The sequence below is a fragment of the Crocodylus siamensis genome, chromosome 7 (genome assembly GCF_052110815.1).
Source record: "Crocodylus siamensis isolate JL-2025a chromosome 7, ASM5211081v1, whole genome shotgun sequence".
Taxonomy (NCBI): domain Eukaryota; kingdom Metazoa; phylum Chordata; order Crocodylia; family Crocodylidae; genus Crocodylus; species Crocodylus siamensis.
The window spans coordinates 42,615,578-42,641,565 of NC_143401.1; the positions used below are offsets into that span (position 1 = coordinate 42,615,578).

Below are 25,988 nucleotides of genomic sequence, written 5' to 3' on the forward strand. Positions count from 1 at the left end.
TAGTCCAGGATTTAAGCAGTTTTTCTGAAAATTGTTTGTGCAACATTTTTAGCACTGGTCCCTGCATGGTTCAGTGAAGAATTAACTGGAGAGCTCACTATAAAAATACATAGTGTGGATTTTTTAAAAATATCATCACCAGTAACAGATGTATTTTAGAATTCAGAGCAAAGTGTGTCACAAAATTTTAATGATGAGTGAAGTGGGAAAAAGGTTATGCACTGTAAATAGTAATTTGGGTGTTAAATTTGGGTGGGAGAATGCTTTTTTGTCTCTTTATTGTTTCATTAGTCATTGTGAAAACATTAACATGTGACAAAATTCTATAGTTTCTGCACTTCAATTACTGCATTGTCATTATATGGACTGTAGCAAATTGCTGAGGCATCAAAATACGGTAACTTTTGCAAAACTTGTTAGCACCAGAATTGACTTTTCCCATATCTTTACTTTTTTGTAACAAAGACATATACATGATTTCACTGGTAAACAGGTGTACTTTAAGACCATCTGTGGAGTTTTCCTTTGATGTTTGAGAGTCTGATTTTTACTCTTACCTCTCTGATTGCCTGACTTGGGTACCTTCTGCATTATAATCCGACTCTTACCCACCACATCTTGATCTGATACGATGTTATCAGTCAAATTTTTTTCTTACAGTTTTTATCAGATAACATTCATACAGCCTGTTTTCAAACAGTTTTGCTTACGTTTATTTTTTCCTTTACTTTCAAGAACAATTTGCTGCAATTACTTAGTGCTGAAACAACATGTATAAAACCAGGTAAAATCAACTTTTAGAACTGTGTATATATATTTGTATTAAACCGAAATACTTCTTTCAGTGTCTAGCTTCTTTTTCCTCTCGGATCACGGAGCACAATTGGCCCTAATTAAATTTCCAGAAGGACAAGAAAACAGAACAGTATAAGAATGAACCTGACCTTAATTAACTACGATGTAAATCTGTAGATCTTTCTTTCTTGCTGCTTCTGCCTTCAGTTTTCTCCTTTTCCAGATGACTCAGGGGTCATTACTTCGTTAAAGATCCCAGTTCTTCCCCTCCAGCTGAGTTTCCCACTTCCAAACTAAACCAGCTCCCAGAATCCCCCTATCACCATCTACACCCCTAGGCCCTCCGGGCCTCTGCTCTCTTCTCCCTCCTCCAGCATGCTGCACTGAGCTGCACTGCTCTCTTTTAACGCCAAAGAACAGCTACTACAGAAGTGGCATTCTCTCAGCGTAATCACTGTTTTCATTCCCCTGATCTCTTTTTTGGCCAGTCCCTCTTCACACCATCCAGTTAATTGCTGTTAGATGTGTTCCAATAGTAAAACTGGGCTACATTTTGCTTTGGAAACTGGGCTGTTGCTACAAGTTCATTTGTTTTCCTGTCATTTATCTCAAGAACAAAGCTGCTTGTAATTTTTTTATGTAAGATTGTTCTTCTGCTATTGATGTAAAACAGTTCATGGCGGGTCTGGTTAAGGTTTATTAAAATTTATAAAACATCTGGTGAAAGAGATATTTTCATGGTTTCTTTCAAAAGGAAAACAACACCCCCCCCAAAAAAAAAGTTAAGAATTCACTTAAGTAAAACATGGCTTATAGGCAATGGAAGTCTTGGGTATTTGGTACCAGGCCACAGAACTAAACCTCTGGCTGGAATGTTACCTGTATTGATACTGGCAGAAAATTATGGCCATGAGCAGGGTCACCAATTAAAAACAAATAAATAATTCTAAACCTCCTAATCAACTAGATGGCTTGAAACTTGAGGATCATGTTTCTTGAGGGAGTCATTCATTGCTTTGTTGGTTGTAGCCATGTTGATCTACCTTGGAGAACACACTACACCAGCAGAGTCTCCCTATGCCTGACAGGGCATTTGTGCCTGAAAGCTTGTAAAGAACTTTTTTCCAACTATTTAGTTAGTCTAATAAAAGATATCACTACTACCCAAAGAACATTGCCATTCATTGGTTCAGAATTTTTTGACAAAATATCGTCATTGGAAAGTGCTTTCATTGAAATTTTTCTTTAAAAGATATCAGCTTCAATTACATTTTGGTTGGGTAGATTTCTCAAGTCCACTACTGAATTACAGAAATAAAAGAGGAAGAAGGAGAGGGAGAAAGGCAAACTGAGTTTCCCTAGCATAGTGAGTCTGATCCTGGGATTCTCTCTAATTCCAAGTAGGGACTTAAACTTCATTCTCGCACATCCTTGTCAAGTGTTCTAACTGCTTGGACTGCTGGTAGTTCTGTGGACAGATGTATCCTGGAGAGTCTTATTGGAACTAGACGCCTTTGGCTATCTAACTTTGTATTCCTGCCTGGTTTTCTGATTGGACAAACAAGCATGGTTCCCATGAATACTGTGGACATGTTACCTGGACTAGCACCACTACTTTATATCACCTACACTGTAATGCTGTGATTTCTTTCCAGGTGGTAGATGTCCATGTTACCTGATTGGAATACAAAGTGAGCTAACACATGAAAGTTAACCCTTACAGTTCTTCAGATTAGAAGGTGTATTTTCCAGGTCAGGTGGGGAAAGTTTCATTTTGCATGTTTTCTGTTCTGTTGCTTCTGACTGTTGTGCCTCAGTGGGACCTCTAGTCTCTCTGTGGGTACACTTTCCAAATAGAATGGAATGGGGAACTCTTAGATTGTCTCACTTTTTAGACTCATTTACCAAGCTATAATAATATAATATAATATAATAGAATGCTATTGCACTGTCAAAATTGCAGTGGAGGAAGTATGTACCCTCTCGCAGTTTCTCACAAATCCACAAGTGTCACAGGCCAGCTGGGCACTGTGAGTATATCCATTTAGTTGCAGACTGACTGAGCACTGCAACTTTATTAGCCACTGGGATTTTTGGTTTGGGATCGAGGAGGTGATGTTTGGAAGGAAAGCAATGACAAGTTTCACTTATAAAAAAGAATACATTTTACTTATGACAACAAAAGAGAGAGTTTGCACATATAATAGTTAATAAAAAGTTTAAGCTAATAAACAGACAACATAACAATACAGATTAAAATTGACAGTGATGATAAAACAGATAAAGACATTAACCAAGAGTTCCCACTTGGTTAGTAACTTATTGATAGTCCCTCAGTTAGAAGATGCACATCAAGTTGAATAAGCGAAGTCAGATGTCTCTGAACTGGGCTGTCCAAAGGAGAACCGGGGGTGGCCCCTCAGTCAGGATCTGGTCTTCACTCTCGCAGGGAGTAAGAGAGATCCGTTGGGGTATGAGACAGCAATGACCCTTTTGTTCCATCCTTCCCGAGGGTTACTTTGATGTGAGTGTTCTTTTATACCTTATTTATGCTAATTTTTTAGTTATATAGCCATTGATAATATTACTTTATAGCTGTTATCCTATGGGGTTAAAAGGTGTTAAAAATTATTATAATAAATTACTGCCCAAGCTTGGGTTTATCTAATAAGCAAATTGCAACACAGCATTTTCAGGTTTGAAATAAATATTACCCCACCTAAATCAAGCCCCTTCAGAACTCTCTGACTATGCTTTTTTGAGATGTCCTTTCTTGAAATGTGCTGGATAAGCTGGGCAGTTGAATCCAGTTTTTATCATCATCAAGGCTAAATTCTGAAGCTTATCACTTTTGTTAAATTAAGCAACTGTAGCTGACTCAGAAGCATCCCAACTGCCCCAATTCTGTCCCTTTCTCTGATAAGAACCATCACCATGTCTTCTCCTGAGCAGCTTGCAATCGCTTACCTCTTGCAACTGCTTATGGATCCCTAAGCTTGCAAACAGCTATGTAATATCTAGCTGGCAAGTCAGAAAAACATATTTCCCATTTTATAGCCTAGTCATTGTTCCCTTGAAGTTTTTTACCCAGAGCTGTTTTATCTCCAACAATTGTTTCATTTATTGCTTGTACTTTCTAACATATTCTTTTTAATTTAACTCTGTATAGTAAAAATAAAATCAAGACAGTAAACTGAAATAATAATATTCAGGAAAATAATACAGGTACCAGTAATACCCTCTACAGGATTTTGGTGTACTAATTATATCATGGCACATTGGCATTAAATTATTATTATTTGTGTGATACACAAATACACAGAAACTTTTTTAAAAGAAACTTTTCTTGTTTAAAAAAGGATATTTTGTTCTTGATTATTTTCTTTTCATCATCACCATCACAACAACCATTACTGAAACTCAAAATTAAATTCTCACATATTTAGTACATTCAATATCTCTTATTTCCTTTTTGTTGCAAAAACAGTATCATACTTGCTACTGAGAAATTACAAGCAGAATTATACATGTGTTCCTCTCATCTGGACCTTAGCAACTTGTTGTTCCAGCAATGTGATTTATGCATTTGCAATTAATAATGAGCCATTGTTTCTTATAAATCTCTGTTTGAAGAGCATTGCGCTATAAAATCTGGCTGTTAAAATGTGCCGTGGGTGAAACAAAGGTCTCAAAGTGTGTGTGTGGGTTTTTTTTGGTTTTTTTTCCCCCTACTAAATGTACAGAAATTATCAGTTAATTTTAAGACAAAATAGAGGAAAGATGGAGACTTTGTAGTTTCCAACACATTATTCATCTTTAAAGCAGCTTTTCTTTTTTGATGGAAATGTTGCAGGTCATTACTCCAAAATGCCATCTAGACCCTTTGGGAATTGTATGACAAATATATACATGACTGAATTATTTTGTGCATACCCTTATATTTTTCCATCAAAAATCCCATACCATATTCTACTTTATGAACATTGCTGTGTGTAAAACTGCATATAATGGATGGCAGTGTTTCTCCTCAGCCACAGCAATTCCTGCTGAGTGCAGTGTTCAAAAAACCAAAACTGCTGAAATGGGCTCATCTCTGCCAGGCAGAGGACTTAAATAAGGGATAGTTAAACTTTTTAATGTGTACATGCAATGGCTAGACCTTGTCTCTTCAGCTTTGTGTCACTTTTAGGCAGGGCATCCTATTGCATTAGTGATATTATTTGACTATAACAGTTTGTTAACCTGTGGATGTTATAGGTGTGCTAATAGATATACAGTTTGTGGAGATGGGTCATTTTGCACAATATTCTAAACTTGCCCAGGTACAGTTGGCCTGTGCAACATTCAGGTTTCTCTTAAGCCTTATTTAAATTACTGTGAGCATGTCTACATATGTGCTTTAATGTGCAGTAGCCCATTCTACTGTGCATTAAAGCAGTGCGTAAAAACCTTGCTAATACACAATAGAATAGGCTACTGCTCATTAAGCATCATCTAAAAAGCATATTGGAGATACTAAATTTAATGTGCATTAGGAAAAGTGCATTAATGCCCTGTAAAGTTGACATGAGTGGTTCATAGGTGGGTTTCTGCACACGGGTTCTTTTCACCCAGCATATTTACTAACCCAGTGGCTGCATTTAGAAAGAGATCTAGCAATGTACTAATGAGAAGTCCATTGTATGACAAAAACCATTCACCCAAAAGCATCATAAATATTGTTCAAAAATTGCATGCCATGAGAAACATACAATCTATCTGTCTACATAGTGCAGAAAAAGCATGTGGAGATGGTGCATTGCCCTGCTGCAACTCTGTTGAAATGTAGGTTGTACTGGTACAGATACTGGAGTTCAAAAAAATCAAAAACACAGCAAAGTACATGACTTCTCTTCCTCTATACCACAGATACTTTGCTGAAACTGTGAAACAAAAACAGCTGTCATTGTAATGCCCTTTTATTAGAAGATGTAAGTAAACCCTGGAACATGTTTTACTTGTTTTATTTATTTTTATTTTTTGTATTTCTGTAGGCTGTGGAAACCAACCTTGCTTCAAAGGATAGTCACTGGGTCTTTGTAAATGAGGTAAGAGAGCCAAAAGATACAAGCTATTTTTGTCCTGGGATTAACTCTTTCATCAACTTTTATTCCTCTTACTCTGCACATTTAATTGTGTCAGACAACATGCACTTTTTAGTTTGCTTTTGAATGCTATAAGAATGCATATTATATGGGTATCTCATTTAGACTGGCATGAGAGGAATATAAAAGTTAAAAAAAAAAGTTGTACATGTTTTCTACTGAAAGATTCTTCATTTCTTCTCTATGCCGTTCCATTAGCTATTTAATGGGGGAAGAGCTACTCAAAAGACACATCATAAATGCATATAGTATATGTGGATATAGTACACCATTTGCTTTCTGAAAGCATGAAGTCAGAAAAGAACACTAAAACAAGTTATAAGGCCTGCTACTTGCTAGATTAGTACTAGGGCTGTGCAAATGGCAGAGTTCCATTTTGACCAGTGTTTTGACATTTTGATGGAACAGTGTTTCGTTCTGAATTTTTTTAATACGAAACAGCTGTTCCATTTTGTTCGATTGAAACAGGGTCAAAATGTCAAAATTGTTTACAGGTTTCACCCATAGGATATAATGGGGAAGGACAAAACAGCTTATAACTTTGCCATTTTTAGGTTGATTTGGATGAACCTTGCAGGATTGGTGGCCCCTTCTGACAAAATGAAGCCTGCCAAGTTTCAAGGAGATAGGTGTAGGGAGTTCAGGGAAACTGCACCTGAAAGACTTGAAAGCAAAATTGGTGTTGTGTGTCTGCGTTAGCCACGGTGGGGTCAAAACTGCAAGCATGCTAGCCCCTGTAGAAGTGGCAAAGCCTGCCAAGTTTCAAGAAGATAGGTGCAGGGGTTTGGGGGAAACTGTACCTCAAGCTGCAGACAAGCAAAACTTGTGACGTGGGTGACACTTTGTGTTTTAAGGTGCAGCATGGTGAAAGCTACAGGCCTGCTAGCCCCTGCTGAGGCCACAAAGGCTTCCAGCTTTCAAGGAGATAGGTGCAGGGCTTCTGGGTTCTGGGGCCCTGTACCTTTACTTGCTGACAGGCAAAACTTGTCATGGGTGCTTGTGTAACCGTGTCTTGGGACACAGGGGTGGGGAAACTACTGCAGGCCTGGTTGCTAGGTCCTGCTGCAGCCACAAACCCTAACAAATGTTAAGGAGATAGGTGCAGGAAGGTTCTGGGCCCTGTACCCCTAGCTGCTGACAGGCAAAACTCGTGACATGGGTGCTTATGCAACTGACTGTCTCTGCCTTTGTCAGCATTCTTATTAATGCTTTTGGAAGTATTCCATGCACACAGCAGTTTACTACTTTGTCCTTTCCCATTATAGCCTATGGGTGAGACATTGAAACAGCGTCAAAATGGGAAAACAGTTCAACTTGCCTTGTTTTGTTTTGAGGCTGTTGCAACTATGTCTGCTCCATTTTGATTTTGCTGTTTCAACCTCAAAATGGGTCGAAAGAGCATCAAAACAAAACTGGCAGCAAAATTTCACACAGCCCTACTTGGTACAACCTGCATTTATGAAATACACATTTTTTTTCTCTGCTATAGAATTATGACTCACTTAGGCAAAATCCAACATCATATGAATACCTAAGATGTCTGTCGCAGGGCACATAGGTGCCTGCTTCTAGAAGAACAGAAACTGCCTAGGGAGAACCCACAGAGCCAGACAGGAGCTCAGGTGGAGGTTGCCATGGCAGATAGCTAATGAGGAAATTAGCCTGCACCTGCACCTGGTCAGCTGGCCAGAAGGGGCAGAGCCCTGGGCCCATATAAACCCCAGGACAGGGACTAGGGAGTTCAATTCTCTGCTGGCAGCCAAGGGAGAAGGAGGCCTCCTAGAGTAAGTGTAGGGAAGAGGCCTGACTAAGTTCTGCTCCTAGTAATATAAAGGGGCCAGCATACCTTATGTAGCTTGTGTTATGTTATAGCCCAGAGGCTTATGTCTGACTGTTGTTATGTAACACCGGTGGTTTGAGTGAAGCTATTTGGGGGAGGCGGAGGCCTCACCGGGGGCCCCCTGCAGTGTAGGGACCCCGGCACCAGTAAGGGCGTGGCATTTGGGCTGTGGGGAGCCTGGCACCGTGGGGTGTAGCGACAAGGGGCTGAATTATAATGAGGCCTAGGCAAGACAACACCAGTACCATCTGCGAGGCTTGAGGCATGGTAAAGGGGTGGTTTGGAGCCATAGATATTGTCCATAAGGCTGGGGTGTCCCTGCGACATCTAGTTTGAATTGGGACTGTAACAGAGAACCCTAACCCTGTTATTAAGAGGCAGGTTGGCCCCTTTAAGCCCAGAACCTTCCAGTCACAACTGGCTGGTCAAGTAGGGGTTAAGGCTCAAGCCCTGCCAGCCAGTCAGGTGACCAGAAGGGGTAAGTCCTGGCTCACATATAAACCCCAGGGCTGAGGCCAGGATGGCAGTTCCCTGCCAGCAGCCACGGGAGAAGGAGCTCTCCCAGAGCAACCGAAAGGGAGAGGCCTGACTGCAAGTACAGCCTCTGGTAAGGGTGAGGGCTAGAGGACCCCGGGTGTGGCTTGGATGATTTCATAGATTTCATAGATTTCATAGACATTAGGGCTGGAAGGGACCTCGGGAGATCATCGAGTCCAGCCCCCTGCCCAAAGGGCAGGAAGTCAGCTGGGGTCATAGGATCCCAGCAAGATAAGCATCCAATTTACTCTTGAAGGTGTTCAATGTAGGTGCTTGAACCACCTCCAATGGCAGACTGTTCCAGACCTTGGGGGCTCAGACAGTAAAGAAATTCTTCCTTATGTCCAGCCTGAAACGGTCTTGCAGGAGTTTGTGACCATTCGACCTCGTCATCCCTTGGGGCGCTCTGGTGAACAGACGTTCCCCCAGATCCTGGTGGTCACCCCTGATAAACTTATAGGTGGCCATCAGATCACCCCTGAGCCTGCGCTTTTCCAGGCTAAAGAGTCCCATGGCTCTCAGCCTGTCATCGTAAGATCTGTTTTCCTGACCTCTGATCATGCGCGTGGCTCTCCTCTGGACTCTCTCAAGCTTCTCCACATCCTTTTTGAATTGTGGAGCCCAAAACTGAACGCAGTACTCCAGCTGCGGCCTCACCAAGGCCGAGTACAAGGGGAGAATGACGTCCTGGGATTTGCTCGAGAAGCATCTATGGATGCACACCAGCATTTCGGTCGCTTTACTAGCCGCAGCATCGCAGTGCAGGCTCATGTTCATCTTGTGGTCAATGATGACCCCCAAGTCTTTTTCTTCTGTAGTGCTAACCAACGTAGCACGGCCGAGCCTATAAGGGTGCTGCAGGTTTTTCCTCCCAAGGTGTAGAACCTTGCATTTTTTGGTGTTAAACACCATGAGGTTCTCATCTGCCCATTTGCTTAGCTTGTCCAGGTCAGCCTGGATCACCCGCCTATCTTCTGGCGTGGATGCTTTGCCCCAAAGTTTGGTGTCATCGGCGAACTTGGCCAGTCCACTCCTGACTCCAATGTCCACATTGTTAATGAAGATGTTGAACAGTATGGGTCCCAGGACAGAGCCTTGAGGGACCCCACTGGTCACAGGGCACCACGATGAGTGACTGCCATCAATCACAACCCTCTGGGTCTGACCACGAAGCCAATTTCCCAGCCAGCGGATCGTGGTGGAGCCAAGGCCACAACTGGGCAGTTTGGCCAAGAGGTGATCATGGGATACCAGATCAAAAGCTTTTTTGAAGTCAAGATATATAACATCAATCTCTTCTCCCTTGTCCAGGTGATAGGTAACCTGGTCATAGAAGGAAATGAGATTGGTCAAACAAGACCTCCCCACAACAAACCCATGCTGGCTGTCCCTTAGAATTTTAGCCTGGGCCAGTCCCTCAAGGATGGCCTCCTTAATAAACTTTTCTAAGATCTTCCCCAGGATAGAAGTCAGGCTAATGGGCCTGTAGTTAGCCGGATCCACTCTCCTCCCTTTCTTGAAGATCGGCACCACATTGGCCTTCTTCCAGTCTTCGGGCACTACACCAGAGTGCCAGGAGTTTTCAAAGATCCATGCCAGGGGCTGGGATATGACGCTCGCCAGGTCCTTGAGTACCCTGGGGTGCAGGTTGTCAGGGCCAGCTGACTTGAAGGTATCCAGCTTCTCAAGGTGTTCCTTCACGAGGTCAGCATTGATGGAGGGTAGGGGATCCCCCTCACCCAGATTTCCCTGTCCCATAGCAGGCATGGGCATCCCGTGTGACTGATGAAAGACTGACGCAAAGTACCTATTTAATAGGTTGGCTTTTTCCTGGGCGTCAGTTGTCAGTTGCCCCATCTGGTTTAGCAGGGGTCCAACATTGCCCTTGCTTTTCCTCTGGCTCCCCACATACCTGAAAAAGGACTTTTTGTTGTCCTTGATGCCTGAAGCTAGTTGGAGTTCAGTTGCAGCCTTGGCTTTCCTGGTTTGGTCCCTGCAGGACCGGATCAGCACGGAGTAATACTCCTTGAAGGTGAATCCCGTCCTCCGTCCTTTGTAGGCTTTCCTTTTTAGCCACAGTAGGTCTGCTAGGTCTCTGGAGAGCCAGGGGGGCTGCTGTGCCTTCTTGCTGCCTTTCCTCCGTGTTGGAATAGATTTAGCTTGTGCATTGAGGATCGCTTCCTTGAGAAGCAACCACTCTTCTTGAACTCCCATCTCCCTGGGGTCATGGTCCCTGAGGGCCTGACCGACTAGCCTCTTGAGCTTGTTAAAGTTGGCTTTTCTGAAGTCAAGGACTTCTGTGTTGCTGACTGACTTGCCAGCTTTACGTTATAGCCGGGTGGCTTGAATTTATGATATAGCCCAGGGGCTTGTGTTTTGTTTGCTGTTGGAGACTGGTGGTTTTGGTGGCACTATTAGGGATGGAGGAGGCCTCATAGGGGACCCATGGCAGTGTGAGGACCCTGGCGCCAGAGTGGGCACAGCGTTTTGGGGCACACTGACCCTGGCGCCAGAGGGGGCGCAGGATTTTGGGGCGTGCTGACCCCAGTGCCAGAGGGGGATGAGCCTGAGTGATGGGTTTTTTTGTTTTGCTTTTTGAGAGCTAGAGTCTGGGAGTCAAAACCCTGATTAGTGGGTTGTTTTTTTTGACTGACCGACCTAGCTAAAGAAAAAGGGGTTGGACCACATAAAGAGGAATTTACTCCGACATAAACAGGAATTTACAAATACCATCTGCGAGACTTGGGCTGTGGTGTAGGGGAGGAATGGAGCCACAGATACCACCCCCTGGCATCGGGGCAGAAAATGGGTAGCCTCCTGCTTAATTACATCTATTAATCAATGAACAACAAAGCATGGCAGGCAAGAAGGTGGGCGGTTGGCCCATAACAGGCAGGCGGGGCCCCCGATAGATGGACCCAAAAAGACACTCCTGTTACAGGGACCCACAACAGGTCCGGAACCCATGGGGGTTCAAGGAAATCCATGAGGACTGTGGCCAACAGGATGTGAAGGCAGCTTTTCTATATTACAAAATACATCAGAATATGGAGAGTGAGAATAGAGGGTGTCCATCAGGCGGAATTGGCACAGTCAAGGGGCCTTAGGAGATCATTGCCATCCTTAGGGACCCCATCCTGTGACAATGTCCTTTTTCATAAAACTGTATCTTCACCTGTCACTTGTTATTTATTTTGTATCTTACATTAGAAGCTCTCACTACGATGAGTGCAAACACAGATTAAAAGATAGACCTGTAATTTTGAAATATTATGACCCCAGATATGCTATATATAATAACATATAAAGTTTTTATTGCTTTGGTGTAATTGCATGATTTTATCCACTTCTGTTTCATGACAATTGGTTAAAGGATAATAAAATATTTAAATAAAAAGAGATAACTATATTTATTGTTCTGAATTTTAAACATATAGTATCAACTTTAACTACCTGTTCTTTTATTTGCTTTCCATTTTCTTCTTTACTACTAGCTAATCATTTTCCTTAAACTACCTTTACTGTTAACAGTAATTATAAATTGTGTTATGTGGCTTTCAGAAATGCTGTGTAATTAAAAATGCTGCTAGTGCGAGGTAAATAAAATCACTTCATACAAAACTTTATATATTTTCTCTAGCCCCTACCACTTTGATGTGCCTCATGCTTTTTCACTAGCTGTAATAGCCCAGTAAAAATATCAGTAAAGCACCCATAGAGCCAGTGGTTATATTCACATAAAGATAGCATGCTGAGTATTTCCCAAAATATTTATTATGGGGGTTTGTTTTAGATTTCTGTTGTTGCTGCTGCTATTGAGGTGTTAATATTTATATAATAAAACCTAAGTCTAAAAAACCTCTAAAACATCATGCATAATAAACTTCAACACACACTGTAACAAGCGTGGGGCATACCTGTCATTTTGAGAAGGGCAAAGGCTCTGGAGGGAGCTGAGTCAGCAGACAGCTGACCTCAGAAAGGGGTAGGGCTTAACTGAGAGAGGAGCCCAGGGTCAGAGCTGGGGCAGGCAATCCCACCCTGGTATTTTAAAAAGTGAATTTGGGATGCTGCTTCAGCAGTCTAGCTGACACAATGGGCTAGTGTCCCCAGATACTAATTGCCAGGGCCCCAGAAGCTCCTGAGGTCAAGTAATCTTGAGCTGCTGGCCAGGGCAGCTTTTTATACTGCTGGGGACAGCACAGGTGCTGGCCTTGGGCTCTAGCTCCTCCTGCCTGCAGATCTGGTAGGAGCCAGGCATGGTTATTTTGCCCCAAGTGATACAGTTTGCTCCACAACAAAGTGTACATCTGAGCATGTGCATTGAGGCAAAAAGCCCCGGCTCAAATTTGCACTGCTTCTATTTGAGCTGCTGCAAGCACACGTGCTTGCATGTGTGGGCATGCCCAGTGTTGTTTTAATCAAACTAGTCCTGCTGGTGTTGGGTGATAAAGCCAGTTGATTCCATGGGAGCCTCATGGATGATCTCTTTTAGAGCTTTCCAGTGTTCCTCAACACAAGTGTTATCTATCCTTTTCAATCCTAAGATTGGCAAGTTTCTTACTAAGATGTGTTTGGAATGCTTTGCAGTGTCTAGAAGTCTGACGGCATTGGATGCTGTACTGTCTTTAGACTGATTTGGGTCACTTTTGAAATTTCAATGCAACCCTGATGGACATTATTGATCTCACTAAATGATGACTGGTTCATCAGTCATTGGCTCCTCTCATGACACGCATGATATGGACATTTTTTAGATCATGCACTTTTACTATGTAATAGTAACTTGTCATTGATGGGAGTAAAGATTTTATTATATGGCCTTTAAAGTTTTGTATCCTGTCTCAACAATAGCACCCCAAACAGACACAATCATTCCCTGTCTCTAAAATCCAAATTTGTTTGGATCTGAGCTTCATGTCATAAGCCCACCTTTACACTCTGTTATAGTAAGAATTGGCAAACAAAACTATTTGATTCTTGTAAAGGCCCCTATTCAGTTTCTTTATAACTGGAGTTGTTTAATTGTCATTGGCTGCTAAGCATCTTTGATTATTTTTTTTCCTCCTGTCTCCGCCTGTAACCAAGAAGTAAAACTTGCTATTCTGAATTCCTGTTTTCATGTTTACTTTAATCTTTTAAAGTAAGTAAACACCATCCATAAGTGCAATAATGAGGGCAAATGAACAGATTTGTAGCTGTGGAACCAGTTTCAAAATTATTTTTCTCTAAGTCCTGGAAGCTTTCTAGTGACCTGAGACTTTCTAGTGATCTTTCCATTCATTACAAGAAAATAACATTACTAGATTCGAAGGGATTGCATTATTTACTAAAAAGGCCTAATTCAACCCCCGCTGAAGTCAATAGGAGTCTTTTAATTGGTTTCACTGGGACACAAATCAAGCCTTATGAGAGGAACATTACACTTTTCAGAAGCAAGGTTTTTGAGATTGGGACAAGAATGAGAGGTAAATAGGATCCCCCCCCCCACCCAGTGGAGATTGGATCACTTCCAAGACTTCATTTTTAAAATCACAGCTTCATGATATTCAATATATCATTACAAAATACACTTGATATATTTAAAAAATGTTGTTATAAAATATATATAGTTGATTTTATTTTAAAACTGCTGACATATTTGGGCTCTTGGTGGTAAAAAAATGTACCTCAACACTCATAGTTTCATAGTTTCTAGGGTCAGAAGGGACCTGAGTAGATCATCTAGTCCTACCTCCTGCCATGGCAGGAAAGAGTACTGGGGTCAAACAACCCCAGCAAGGTGTTCATCTAACCTCCTCTTAAAGACCCCCAGGGTAGGGGCCAGCACCACTTCTCTTGGAAGCTGGTTCCAGACCCTAGCCGCCCTGAACCGTGAAGTAGTGCCTCCTGATATCTAGCCTAAATCTACCCTCTACCAGCTTGTCACCATTATTCCTGGTCACTCCTGGCAGTGCTCGGGGGAACAGGGACTTCCCCAGTGCCTGCTGATCCCCCCGACTAGTTTGTAACAGGCCACTAGATCCCCCCTCAGCCTTTTCTTCTGGAGGTTGAACAGGTTCAGGTCCCATAGCCTCTCCTCATAAGGCCTGCCCTGCTGCCCCCGATCATACGAGTGGCCTGCCTCTGGACCCTCTCCATGTTGTCCACAACCCTCTTGAAGTGCGGCACCCATAACTGGATGCAGTACTCCAGCTGCAGCCTGACCAGTGTTGCATAGAGGGGGAGGATCACCTCCTTGGACCTGCTCGAGATGCATCTGTGGATGCATGACAAGGTACGGTTGGCCTTCCTGACTGCATCCCCACACTGCCGACTGATGTTCATCTTGGAGTCAATGATGACTCCAAGATCCTTTTCTGCCTCTGTGCTGACAAGAGGGGAGTTCCCCAACCTGTAGGTATGGTGCCGGTTGTTCCTCCTCAGGTGCATCACTTTGCACTTGTCAGTGTTGAATCCCATCCTGTTCTCATCTGCCCACCCTTGTAACCTGTCTAGGTCTGACTGTAGCTTATTGCTCCCTTCTAGAGTGCCCACATCCCCCCACATCTTAGTGTCGTTGGCAGATTTGAACAGGGTGCTTTTTACTCCCTTGTCCAAGTTGCTGATGAAGATGTTGAACAGTGTGGGCCCAAGGACGGAGCCCTGCGGAACCCCACTGCCAACATCCCTCCAGGCTGAAAATGACTCATCCACCACCACTGTCTGGGTGCAGCCCTCCAGCCAGTTGGCAACCCAATTGACTGTGTGGGTGTCGACACCACAGTCCCCCAGTTTCTTAATGAGAAAAGGGTGAGAGACAGCGTCAAAGGGCTTCTGAAAGTCCAGGAACATTATGTCCACTGCTACCCCTGCATCTAATGATTTGGTGATCTGATCATAGAAGGCCATCAGGTTGGCCTGACAGGATCTGCCACTGATGAGCCCGTGTTGGTTGCCCCTAAGCATAATCTCCCCTGCTGGCCCCTCATGGATGTGTGCCAGCATAATTTTCTCGAACAGCTTGTCTAGGATCGAAGTAAGACTAACTGGCCTATAGTTTCCCAGGTCCTCCTTCTTCCCCTTTTTGAAGATGGGAACCACATTGGCCCTCTTCCTGTCCTCTGGCACCACACCAGAGCACCACGCGTGCTCGTAAAGCCACCGGTCGGTCTAGGTTGGTGTCAAGTTGTGTGAGAACAGCCCCAATGGCGGTACTGGAGGTCTGCAAAGTGATAGGTTTGTTAAAGTCTGGGGAATGTATAATAACATCATCACAGAGGGCCCTTTTCAAGGCTTGGAAGCTTTGGAGCATTGCTCTCATCCAGAGTATCTCTTTCCAAGGCTGCCCCTTCAAAGCTTCTGACAAAGGTGTGGCTATGTCTGCGAACTGGGGCACAAATCTACGGTAATAATTTACTAGGCCTAAGAAGGACCTTAGTTGTTTTCGTGTGTGAGGAGCCTGGAAGGCCCAGATAGCTTGGACCTTATCTTCCAGGGGTTGAATGGTCCCCTGACCCACCCGGAAACCAAGGTATTTGGTAGAAGTGTGGGCAATTGCGCATTTGCGCAGGGTCGTGGTTAGGTCCTCCCGTCGCAACTCAGATAACACGGCCCTTAGAGCATGTAAGTGTTGACTCCAGGACCAGGTAAAGATGACAATGTCGTCGATGTATGCGGCCGCATATTCCACATGTGGTGCTAGGAGATGGTCCATTAGTTGCTGGAAGGTCACAGCTGCACCATGCAGCCCGAAAGGCATTCGCACAAATTCATATAAACCCCAGGGGGTCCTGAAAGCGGTCTTAGGTTGGTCACAGAGCCGCACTGGTATCTGCCAGTATCCCCTTGCTAGGTCTAGCGCTGTTATGAATCGGGCTGCCCCAATTCGCTCTACTAGGTCCATTACCCAAGGCATGGGGAAGGCATCAAATGTAGCGACAGAGTTTAATTTGCGGTAATTGATACACAGTCGCAATATTCCATTGGGCTTCCACACAGGTATGAGGGCACTTCTCCAGGGGCTTCAGGAGGGCTTGATGACGCCGAGGGCTTGCATTTTTTCTACTTCTGCTTTCACCTCTGATGTTAGGTGATGCGGCAGGGGCCACCATCTGTCCCTGACTATTGTTCCCGGAGGCATCAGAATTTGGTGAAATGCGTTCTTCACCTTCCCCTGGTTTTCCGAAAAGACCTCCTTGAATTCCATGAGGAGCTCCCATACTTCCCTCTCTTGGGCCGGTGTGAACTCGGCACCCATACGAATCTCTTTCATCAACTCAGGAGCTTTCTTTTCCTTGTCAAGCTCTTGTAGCCTTGAGTTGTTGGTCGCCCTGGTTGTGAAAGCGGCCCAGCCCTCAGGCTGATGCCACTCCCACAATAGGTTGACATGATATATTTGCCTGGGTCTCAGATGGCCCAGACGATGGACTTCATAATCAACCAGGCCAACCCTCCGTGTAATCTCGAAGGGGCCTTGCCACTGGGTCAGGAGCTTGCTGTGTGAGCTGGGCAACAGGACCAGTACCTTTTGCCCTGGTTGAAATTCATGCTTCTTAGCGTGTGAGTTGTACCTTTCCTTCTGGATGTTGTTCGGCCTGTCGTAAATTACCTGCGGCCAATTCTCGCACCCTCTGGACTCATTGTTGGAATGCCTGTTGATATCTTGAGGGATTGTGGATAACTGTCGGGCCCTGTTCCCATCCCTCACAAAGAATCTGCAGTAGGCCTTGCGGCTGATGGCCCAGTACCAGTTCAAAAGGGGAGTATCCTAATGGCTCGGAAGGGGCATCCTGAAGTACCAATAAGGCTAGCGGTAGCATCAGGTCCCACTGCTGCAGGTCCCCTTGTATGCACCTCCTCAGCACCCTTTTCAGTGTTTCATTCAGCCGTCCTACCAACCCATTGGTTTGGGGATGGTAAACAGACGTCTGCAGCTGCCTGATTTGCAGGGTCTTGCAGACTCCCCGTAAAACCCCGGACATGAAGTTCCGGCCTTGGTCCGGTAGTATCTCTTGGGGAATCCCCATACGAGAGATCCATTTCACCAACTCTTCTGCTATTTTTGGAGCCGTTACCATTCTCAGAGGTACGGCATCGGGGTATCTTGTGGCATAGTCAATAAACACCAAAATGTATTGATTGCCATTGCTGCTGCGAGGTAGCGGCCCTACTATGTCCATCACGACTCTTGAAAAAGGTAGCCCCCACCTGGACTGGCATGGGCCAATACCCACACAGCTCTCCGGAAGCACTCCCAGGGTACCCGCAATCCCGGGTCTTCTTTCTGGGCCTGCCTAAATTGCTGATTACTTGCGAGGTCATGTAGATCCAAAAAAGGCTCTTCTGTCTCATCTACGGGATCACCCCCCTCTCTAGCATTGCCAAGCCAGCCTTCCCAGGTTCTCAAGGATCTTTGCGCGGTCTCCACATCCTGCACCCTGTCCATGACATCATACAGAGGGGTCCAGTCTCGACCCAACAGCATGTCGCAGGCTAGACGAGGGGCCAAGCCCACTAATAACTCTCCCTGGTATTCCATAACCCGGAGATTGAGCCACGCCCAATGCATAGTTTGGGACTCCCCACAGAGACATGCAATGTTCACCAGCTCAGCCCAGCACTTCCTATGTTCCTTCACCAGACTAGCTTTAATCATTGATTGGGCACACCCAGAGTCTAATACAGCCTTTACCGGGCGGCCCTGAACCTAAGCCTTTACTACTGGGCATTGCCACACCAGGCCCTCACTTCCAATCCCATAACTGCAGTCCATCGGCTCACCTTGGGTGGGCTCCCTACCTAGTTCCACCCCTCCCCTCGGGGAGCTGTGCGGCTGCCATCTTTCTGTGGCCCTTTCTGGGCACTCTTGTGTGAAATGCCCCCTCCCTGTCCACAGTGATACCAGACCATGTCTCCGCCCTGACTCTTGGGGCCAGTTTTCTGCCTCTCTGCTTCCCTAGCAGCTGACGCCAGAGGTGTGGTCCCATGCCTCTCACGTGAGTAGCATGCCTCTGCAGCCGCGAAAGCCTCGGCTAGATTTAATGCTTCATCACAAGAGGCAGGAGAGTGCTGACAGACCCACCTCTGGGTCCTCTCCTCCAGGTCAATTAAGAATTGTTTTAATGTGACCTTATTGACTATCATAGCAACCGTACATGAAGCCAAGCTAACCCATTTCCCGAAGAGATCCCGCAACTGCTGCAGGAGTCTCGGCCTTCTCTCTTCTGCCCCTTTCTTGGCCCTAAAAAGCCGGCGGTAATGTTCTGGACTAATCTTTAAGTGGTAGAGGATGGCCGCCTTGACGGCCTCATAATCCAGGGCTTCCTCGTGGGTTAGAGCCCTATACGTGGCCTGTGCTTTGCCTACCACCAGGGCCCCTGACTGGCCCATAATTGCCTATTGAGGCCAGTGCTAACTGCATGTCGTTCGAAGGCCTCAATGTAAGCCTCGGGATCATCTTCTGACATCATCTTTGGCATCCGCGAAGTGGACGAGCTCTGCTGCATCCAGTCCTGTTGCCTCTCCAGCATCCTCTGCTGGGTTCCGGCAAGCTGTGTCAGAACCTGGAGGTTCTGCCCTAATAGGTCAGTCGTCGCCAATTCAGTAGGCTGCATTTTCTTTGGGTAATTCCCTGACAGCTTCCTGGCCAATGCACCACTCTGTCGCCACCGAGACGCAACTAGTTGTTCGTGGGCCGCTCTTCCCCAGGTGATTGGTGTTATTCCTTGCTGGCGTTCCCGCCTTCGCCTGGGTGGATGTTCTCTGCCCAACTCCTTGACCCTGTTCCTTCCTGCCACGACTTGATAGTATCAGTGTTTGGGGTCAGTCATCGTGCATGCCCATGGCCCAGGGTTCTCCCAGCAGTCACTCTTGGGGCTCCACCACCCCTACACCCTGGCCTCATGCCCCCTTACAGCGTTGCCAAGCTGTAAGTGTCTCGCTCTTTGGATTATTACTGAAAAGGAATGCCAGCTTCCCTCCCTTTAACCAAAGCTAAGCCTACTATGGGGTTAATGCCCTTCGGACTCCCCTAGAACTCAGGGAAAAGATAAACTTAACATGAAATACCAAAAAAACCCTCAACACAAACTGGGGTGTACCACCCCTTTAATTGCCCCCCCTCACGCCGTACTGTAGCCCCGAATGCTTCGTGCCTAGGCACTCAGTCTTTGCCCATTCCCCGGCACCTCACAGTCCAGCGGCGGCGTATCCTCCAGAGGCACCTCTCTCTGGGCTTCCCTGTAGTCTCTCCTCCTCTGGCTGACTTCACCTGGGATATCCTTCGTGGTATCACAGGGGCGATCCCGGATCTTCCTGACAATTGCGCTGACAACGTTGCTTAAGCGGCGTCCCTGTCTCTTTTCACACCCATCCTGGGTGTTTCTCCCCTTGTGCCCTGATGCTCCTGCCTGTCTGAGGGGCGAGGGCATGGGGTGCAGTGTCTCCTTCTCGCCCGCTCCTGTGGCGTGTGCCACCATTTTTATTCATGCTGGCTGGCACTCTGCACTTGTGTCACCGGCCAGCCGCAGCTGAATAAACAAGCGGCTGACGAGCCGCGCAGGTTTCACCTCCCATCCTCCATTTCCCAGCTCGGGAGTTGCTGGTAAGTACCTTTGCATCCCAGGACAACTTCCAATCCCTCCAGAAGCTCCCTAACTTGTTCCTCACTAACCATTGGCCTAGATGCACCTCCTCTGGGACCTGAGGGGGGCCCAGTGGGGGGGGGTGGCTGTTCCGGTCCCTGCTTAGGAAGATGGAGGCAAAGAAATCATTAAATATGTTGGCTTTATCGTCTGGTGTGACGACCAAATTTCCTAACGTGTCCTGCAGGGGCCCCACATTACCCAGAACCCTTTTTTTACCACCTATGTATTTAAAGAAGGACTTCTTATTGTCCTTAATCTCGGAAGCTAGTCCCAGTTCCATCTCTGTCTTGGCCTTCCTGACTGCCCCCCTACATCCCCGAGCAACTGCAGTATAGTCATCCCTGATGATGTCCCCTCTTTTCCACTGGGTGTACGCCTCCCTTTTAGCTAGAAGACATTCCCAGATGCTTTTGGTGAGCCATGGGGGCTTGTGTGCCCTCCTGCTCCCTTTGATCCTCATTGGGATTACCTCTCTTTGGGCTTGGAGGATCGTCTCCTTGAGGAGCAACCACTCTCCTTGGACACCTGGCTCCCCTCCCCTCTGAGACCTCAGTGCATCCCTGACTATTCTCTTTAGCTTGGTGAATTTTGCCCTCCTGAAATCTAGGGTTGCTGCCTTGCTGCAGGCCTTTGCCACCTTGCGCTGGATGGTGAATTCCAGCAAGCGATGATCACTGTCGCCCAGGTGGTCGAGCACCCGCAGCCCCCTCACCGGGTCACCTCCCGTGGCCAGCACCAGGTCCAACAACTCCTTTATTTTAGATCCATATTTACTATAATTATAGTTGTATTTATTATGAATTATTTGTTTTTTGAAAAACTGAATCACGAAGTTAAGCTTAGAGCAAAAGTTATTTATATATTAATAAATTAGTACCAAATCCTTTACAGTTTCCATCAGATAATTGCATTTTTCTTTTTTACATTGGTTATGGGTAGATTTGGAGAGGAATGACTCCAAACTCTTGATTCAGGAAGCCATATACATTTGAAAATGAGAGTGTGAAGTTTGTGTATAACCCTCTGCAAAAGCAGACAAACTCTGGAAACCATAACTTCCATATCTTCAAAATTATTGATGTTTCCAGGGTCTTAGTCCCAAGAAATTCTGAGAACCGAGAACTTATGCAACTTGCAGTTGGCACTTTTTTGTAGTGTCAGCACCTGAAAAATGTGTTTTCTTTTACTAATCACTACTACATCTTGTAGGGCTTTTCTCCCCCTGCAGTCTTTGATAGAGCCTCCTGAGTTATGGTAGATTCCCAGAAGAATACTCCTTCTCACCCATTTTCCCACTTGATGGCAAACTATGGCCAAATTTTTGCCTCTTTGGTATTTTTGCTGTGGATGTTTTCTTTTTTTTCCCTATCATGTTTCCTTCTTTCTCCCATACCTTATTGCATCATATTTACTTCAAGTTTGCTATGTTTTTCTTTTCCTTTTGATATTTTTATTCTATTTTGCTTTTATTGATTTTATTTTCTCTTTATTTTATTCTGGAATCAACCCATTATGCAGTCCCAACTGACTCCTCCTGCCATCCCTTCTCTTTCCCCTTGCCTTTTTTCCAGCTTACAAAAGATTGATTTTGTTTTGTGTGTATGAAGAATCTATTAATGAGTTAGCAGTAAGAGGTTCCATGTGCTTCTATGACTGCCCAGGGCTCAGCACCAACAGCAGCTGGCAGGCTGTCCCAGCTCAGCCCAGGAGGTTAGTAGTGGGCAGCAGGGACTGGGGTGATCCATAGAAGGATCAGGCCCCTCAATGTCCACTAGTGCCAAGCTCCAAGGGGCCTAATCCTTCCTTCTACAGAATGTCTCTGTCCCTGCTGCCTGGTGTGAGCCTCCCTTTCTTCCTCCCACACCTGCCTGCATCTGTGCTGGCTCAGGTCTTTTACAGCCCAGAGCAGCCAACTATTGGACGAGTGCCAACACATCTCCCTGCAAGGGTGGGGGGATAGCAGGAAACACAAAGGCACCTGGGAAGCCAGGGGACAGTGACCTAAAATGTATCAATAGGGAATCTGGTATGAAGTTTGAGGGACAACTTTAACCTAAACCTGATACCTCATTGATCCAGGTCTATCTTTAAGTGGGATCCTCCATTTTTAAACCAGTCTATGTACCCTAAACTTTGTTTATGGGTGTAGACTGGTTTTCACTCATTTATATCAGTTTATGTTTAGTGTCTGTACCTGGACTATGTGTTTATGTGTATACAAAAACATACAAATAGCTAACTGTTCTAAAGTTCAAGGAAATGTTAGGAATAGTCTGGTTGAATAGCTAGATGAAGAACATAAGGGAAATAAACACGGTAAATGTCTGCTATACATTGAAGAAAGGTGAAGATGAAATTGTTCTTGAGCAACTAATCAAAGTGTTTATAAAATAGGAATTGGTGGTAATGGGGGACTGATCACCTGAATATGTGTTGAAAATCCAATACAACAGGACACAGACAGTCCACCAAATTCTTGAAATATATTAAGGATGCCCTTTTTTGTCTTCTGAAAGTAAAGGAAGTTATTAGGAGATCATGTATTTTAGATTGGATTATGACTAATACCCAATTGGTCCCCCCCATGTAAAAGGTGGAAGGTAATTTAGATTAAAGTGAGTTCACTATTCTAAAAAAGGAGGAGTGAGAGCAGCAGAATAATGATAATGGATGCCAAAAAGGCAGACTTCAACAAACTCAGAGAATTGGTAGCTTCGGTCTCTTGGGAACATGATCTAAGGAATAGAATCATAGAATCATAGAAGCAGGGTCGGAAGGGAGCTTGTAGATCTTCAAGCCTGACCCCCCGCCTGGGTGGGAGAAAAAGACTGGACTCAAATTAGTCCAGCCAGGTAGTCATCAAGCCTCTTCTTAAAGATCCCCAGGGTAGGAGCCAGCGCCATTTCTCTTGGAAGTTCGTTCCAGCTCCTAGTCGCCCTAACTGTGAAGTAGTTCTTGCAGATGTCTAATCTAAATCTACTCTCTGATAATTTGTGTCCATTGTTCCTTGTCATGCCAGGGGGCGCTAGGGGGAACAGTGTCTCCCCTAAACCCATCTAATCCCTCCTAGTGAGTTTATAGACAGTCACCAGGTCCCCCCTCAGCCTTCTCTTGTGAAGGCTGAACAGGTTTAGGTCCCTCAGTCTTTCAATGTAGGGTCTGCCCTGTTGTCCCTGGATCATGAGTGTGGCCCTCCTTTGGACCCTTTCAATGTTGTCCACATCCCTCCTGAAATGGGGCACACAGAACTGGACACAGTACTCCAGCTGTGGCCTGACCAGCAATCACCTCCCTGGCTCTACTTGAGATGCACCTGTCAACTGTGACCTCGCATTGTCGGCCCATGTTCATCTTGAAGTCAGTAATGACTCCAAGATCCCTTTCTGCCTCTGTGCTCTCAAGAAGGGAGTTTCCCATCTTATAAGTGTGCTGCTGGTTTCTACTGCCTAAGTGCAGCACCCTGCGCTTGTCAGTATTGAAACACATCTTGTTTATGTCAGCCCACTCCTGTAACCTATCCAGGTCTTGTTGTAGTCTTTCCCTCCCTACTAGCATGCTCACCTCACCCCAAATTTTGGTATCATCAGCAAATTTAAACAGGTTGCATTTCACCCCATCGTCCAAATCGCTGATGAAGAAATTGAACAGCTCAGGCCCCAGGACCGAGCTCTGGGGGACTCCACTGCCCACTTCCCCCCAGGTCGAATATGACCCTTGAGCCAATCTGCAATCCATCTGACTGTGTAGGCATCAGTGTTTCATAGTTTCTAGGGTCGGAAGGGACCTGAGTAGATCATCTAGTCCGACCCCCCGCCATGGCAGGAAATAATACTGGGGTCAAATGACCCCAGCAAGATGTTCATCCAACCTCCTCTTAAAAAACCCCAGGGTAGGAGCCAGCACCACTTCTCTTGGAAGTTGGTTCCAGATCCTGGCCGCCCTGACCGTGAAGTAGCGCTTCCTGATATCTAGCCTAAACCTGCCCTCTGCCAGCTTGTGACCATTATTCCTGGTCACAGGATAATGGAAGTTACAGAAAGAGACTGTGATAAAGACAAAACAAAAAACTGCTGATGGGGAGGGAAGATAAAAACTGTAAGAAGTCATTATGGTTGTATCAGGATCCAGTTAAGGACCTTGAAATAAAAAAGGAATGGTCCTTTTTATAACATGTGGAAGATAGGGCTCATAACTACATGTGAATCTAAAAGAATAGCACAATCTATAAAGCAATAAAACCAGAAAGGTTAAGATGTGGAAGGAATTACAATAAGGAAGGAGAATTAAAAAGAATAAAAAAGTTCCTATTAATACATCAAATGTGTAAGAAAGGCAAAGGAAAGATCTGTTCCTTAAAAGAGTAGGAGAGCAAATAATAGATGATGAAGAGACAAATGAAGTATTTGATTTCTCCTTTTCTGTGGTCTTCAAAAAAAAATATTAACATGATTCTAATGACTTAAATTGATTTTCACAGGCATTTAGGAATGCAGGGCACAATAGGGAAAACAGTTTCAAGAAATAGGATGGTTACATTCAAGTTGGAGGTGCCTGCAGAAATTCACCCTTAAGAAATTAGCCAAAGCAATCTCTGAACTATTAGGCTAAGTAAAGACAGTCAAAAAGTCTAAGGCTGAAATGATTCAGTCTTTGCAAGTTCATCTAAACTGGACAGATTAAATTGGAACAGAAGTGAGCGGACATTTACCTTTGTTTCAGGAAATGCAGCCTGCAGTGGCTCAGGCCAGAAGTCAGGCAGGCACTAGAGCACAGCTCTCTGGCAAGTAGCCAGCATGGGCTGTGTGTTTGCTTCCTCTTCCTGCTGTCCTGAAGGTCTCTGGGATTTTCAGTCCAAAAGCACAGTACTAGGACTCTCCAGGGTTGCTCATGGCTTCCTCTTCCTGCTTCCAGGTGCCTCTGGGATTTGTAGTCCACAATTGCAGTCAACAGTAAGTTTGAGCAAGGGAAGGGGTGTTTACCCCCCTCCCTGGCCCCAGAACTCCAGCTGGGGAGCAGAGGGGTTGGGTGAGCCCTGCTCTCTGCAGCAGATAGCCCAGCCCAGGGCTGCAAAGCATGCTGGGGTGCTGGGGGACTCTGATTTAACTTGTCTGGGACAGACATTTCATAAACCAGTTTGACCCAAATTAGACAAGTCTGATGCTGCATTCAACCATGTTTATCTTAAACCCATTTTAGCCACTTTGGAACTGCTTTACATGCACTGAGTTTCTGTTCTGTTACAAGTTGAGACCTAGTTTCTGATCACTTAAACCAGTTTATGTGTAACTTCTCTCCCTAGCCATAGTGATTATTTCTACAGATCAATGGAGGACATCAGAGGTTTCAGAAGACTAAAGAAATGCAAGCACAGTACCTATCTTTTCAAAGGACCAAAGACTTTATAGACTTGTCAGCCTAACTTTGGTTTGTGGAAAGATATTGAAATAAATTAGTAAACAAGCAATTTATAAGTACCCAGAGGGCAACAAGGTGATTAAAAAAAATAAAAATGCATGGTTTTATCAAGAATGAATAATGTCAAACCAGTCTAATTTCCTTTTTTTTCAGGCAAAATTGGAAGGAGGAGATGAAATACATCTTGAACTTTAGGAAGGCTTTTGCTTACATGACATACTTATAAGTGTACTGTAGAAATATGATTTAAGTGAAATCATCATAACATTTGGTGTACAACAGATGAAAATCCATACTCTGCATAGTTATAGCTTTGTGATGACAGGACATGTCAAGTAGGTTTATGCAGGGGCCTATGCTTCTGCCTGGTTCTAATCAATGTTCATTCATAATTGGATGATGGAATAAAGAGTAAATGTGCAAACTTCATGTAAGAGAGAAAGCTAAAAAATTGCTGAGCTGTCTGGATGCCAAAATCAAATTTCAAAGTGATTTTGAGAAGTTGGACAGAGTCCAAAACTAGAAATACTGAAAATTCAGTAAAAAATGAGTAAAAGCAATAGCAATATGGTATACTTTGGAAAAAGAAATCAAACCCACAAATACATAATGGCAACTAACTAATTAGTT

General features: G+C 44.8%; 1 protein-coding gene and 1 long non-coding RNA gene across 3 annotated transcripts in view; one reads left to right on the top strand and one right to left on the bottom strand.

Annotated features, from left to right (window-relative positions):
• Positions 1–1,188, bottom strand: part of LOC149859729 (uncharacterized) — a 31,443-nt gene extending 30,255 nt beyond the window's left edge. The window contains exon 1 of the long non-coding RNA XR_016443463.1: positions 945–1,188. This is a non-coding gene — a long non-coding RNA (uncharacterized LOC149859729). The remainder of the gene's footprint in view (positions 1–944) is intronic.
• Positions 1–25,988, top strand: part of GRID1 (glutamate ionotropic receptor delta type subunit 1) — a 1,131,580-nt gene that overhangs the window by 836,494 nt on the left and 269,098 nt on the right. For both annotated transcript variants that reach the window (XM_090057114.1, XM_090057113.1), the window contains exon 5: positions 5,829–5,882. In XM_090057114.1, coding sequence (XP_089913240.1) covers positions 5,829–5,882 — 54 coding nt within the window. The remainder of the gene's footprint in view (positions 1–5,828; positions 5,883–25,988) is intronic.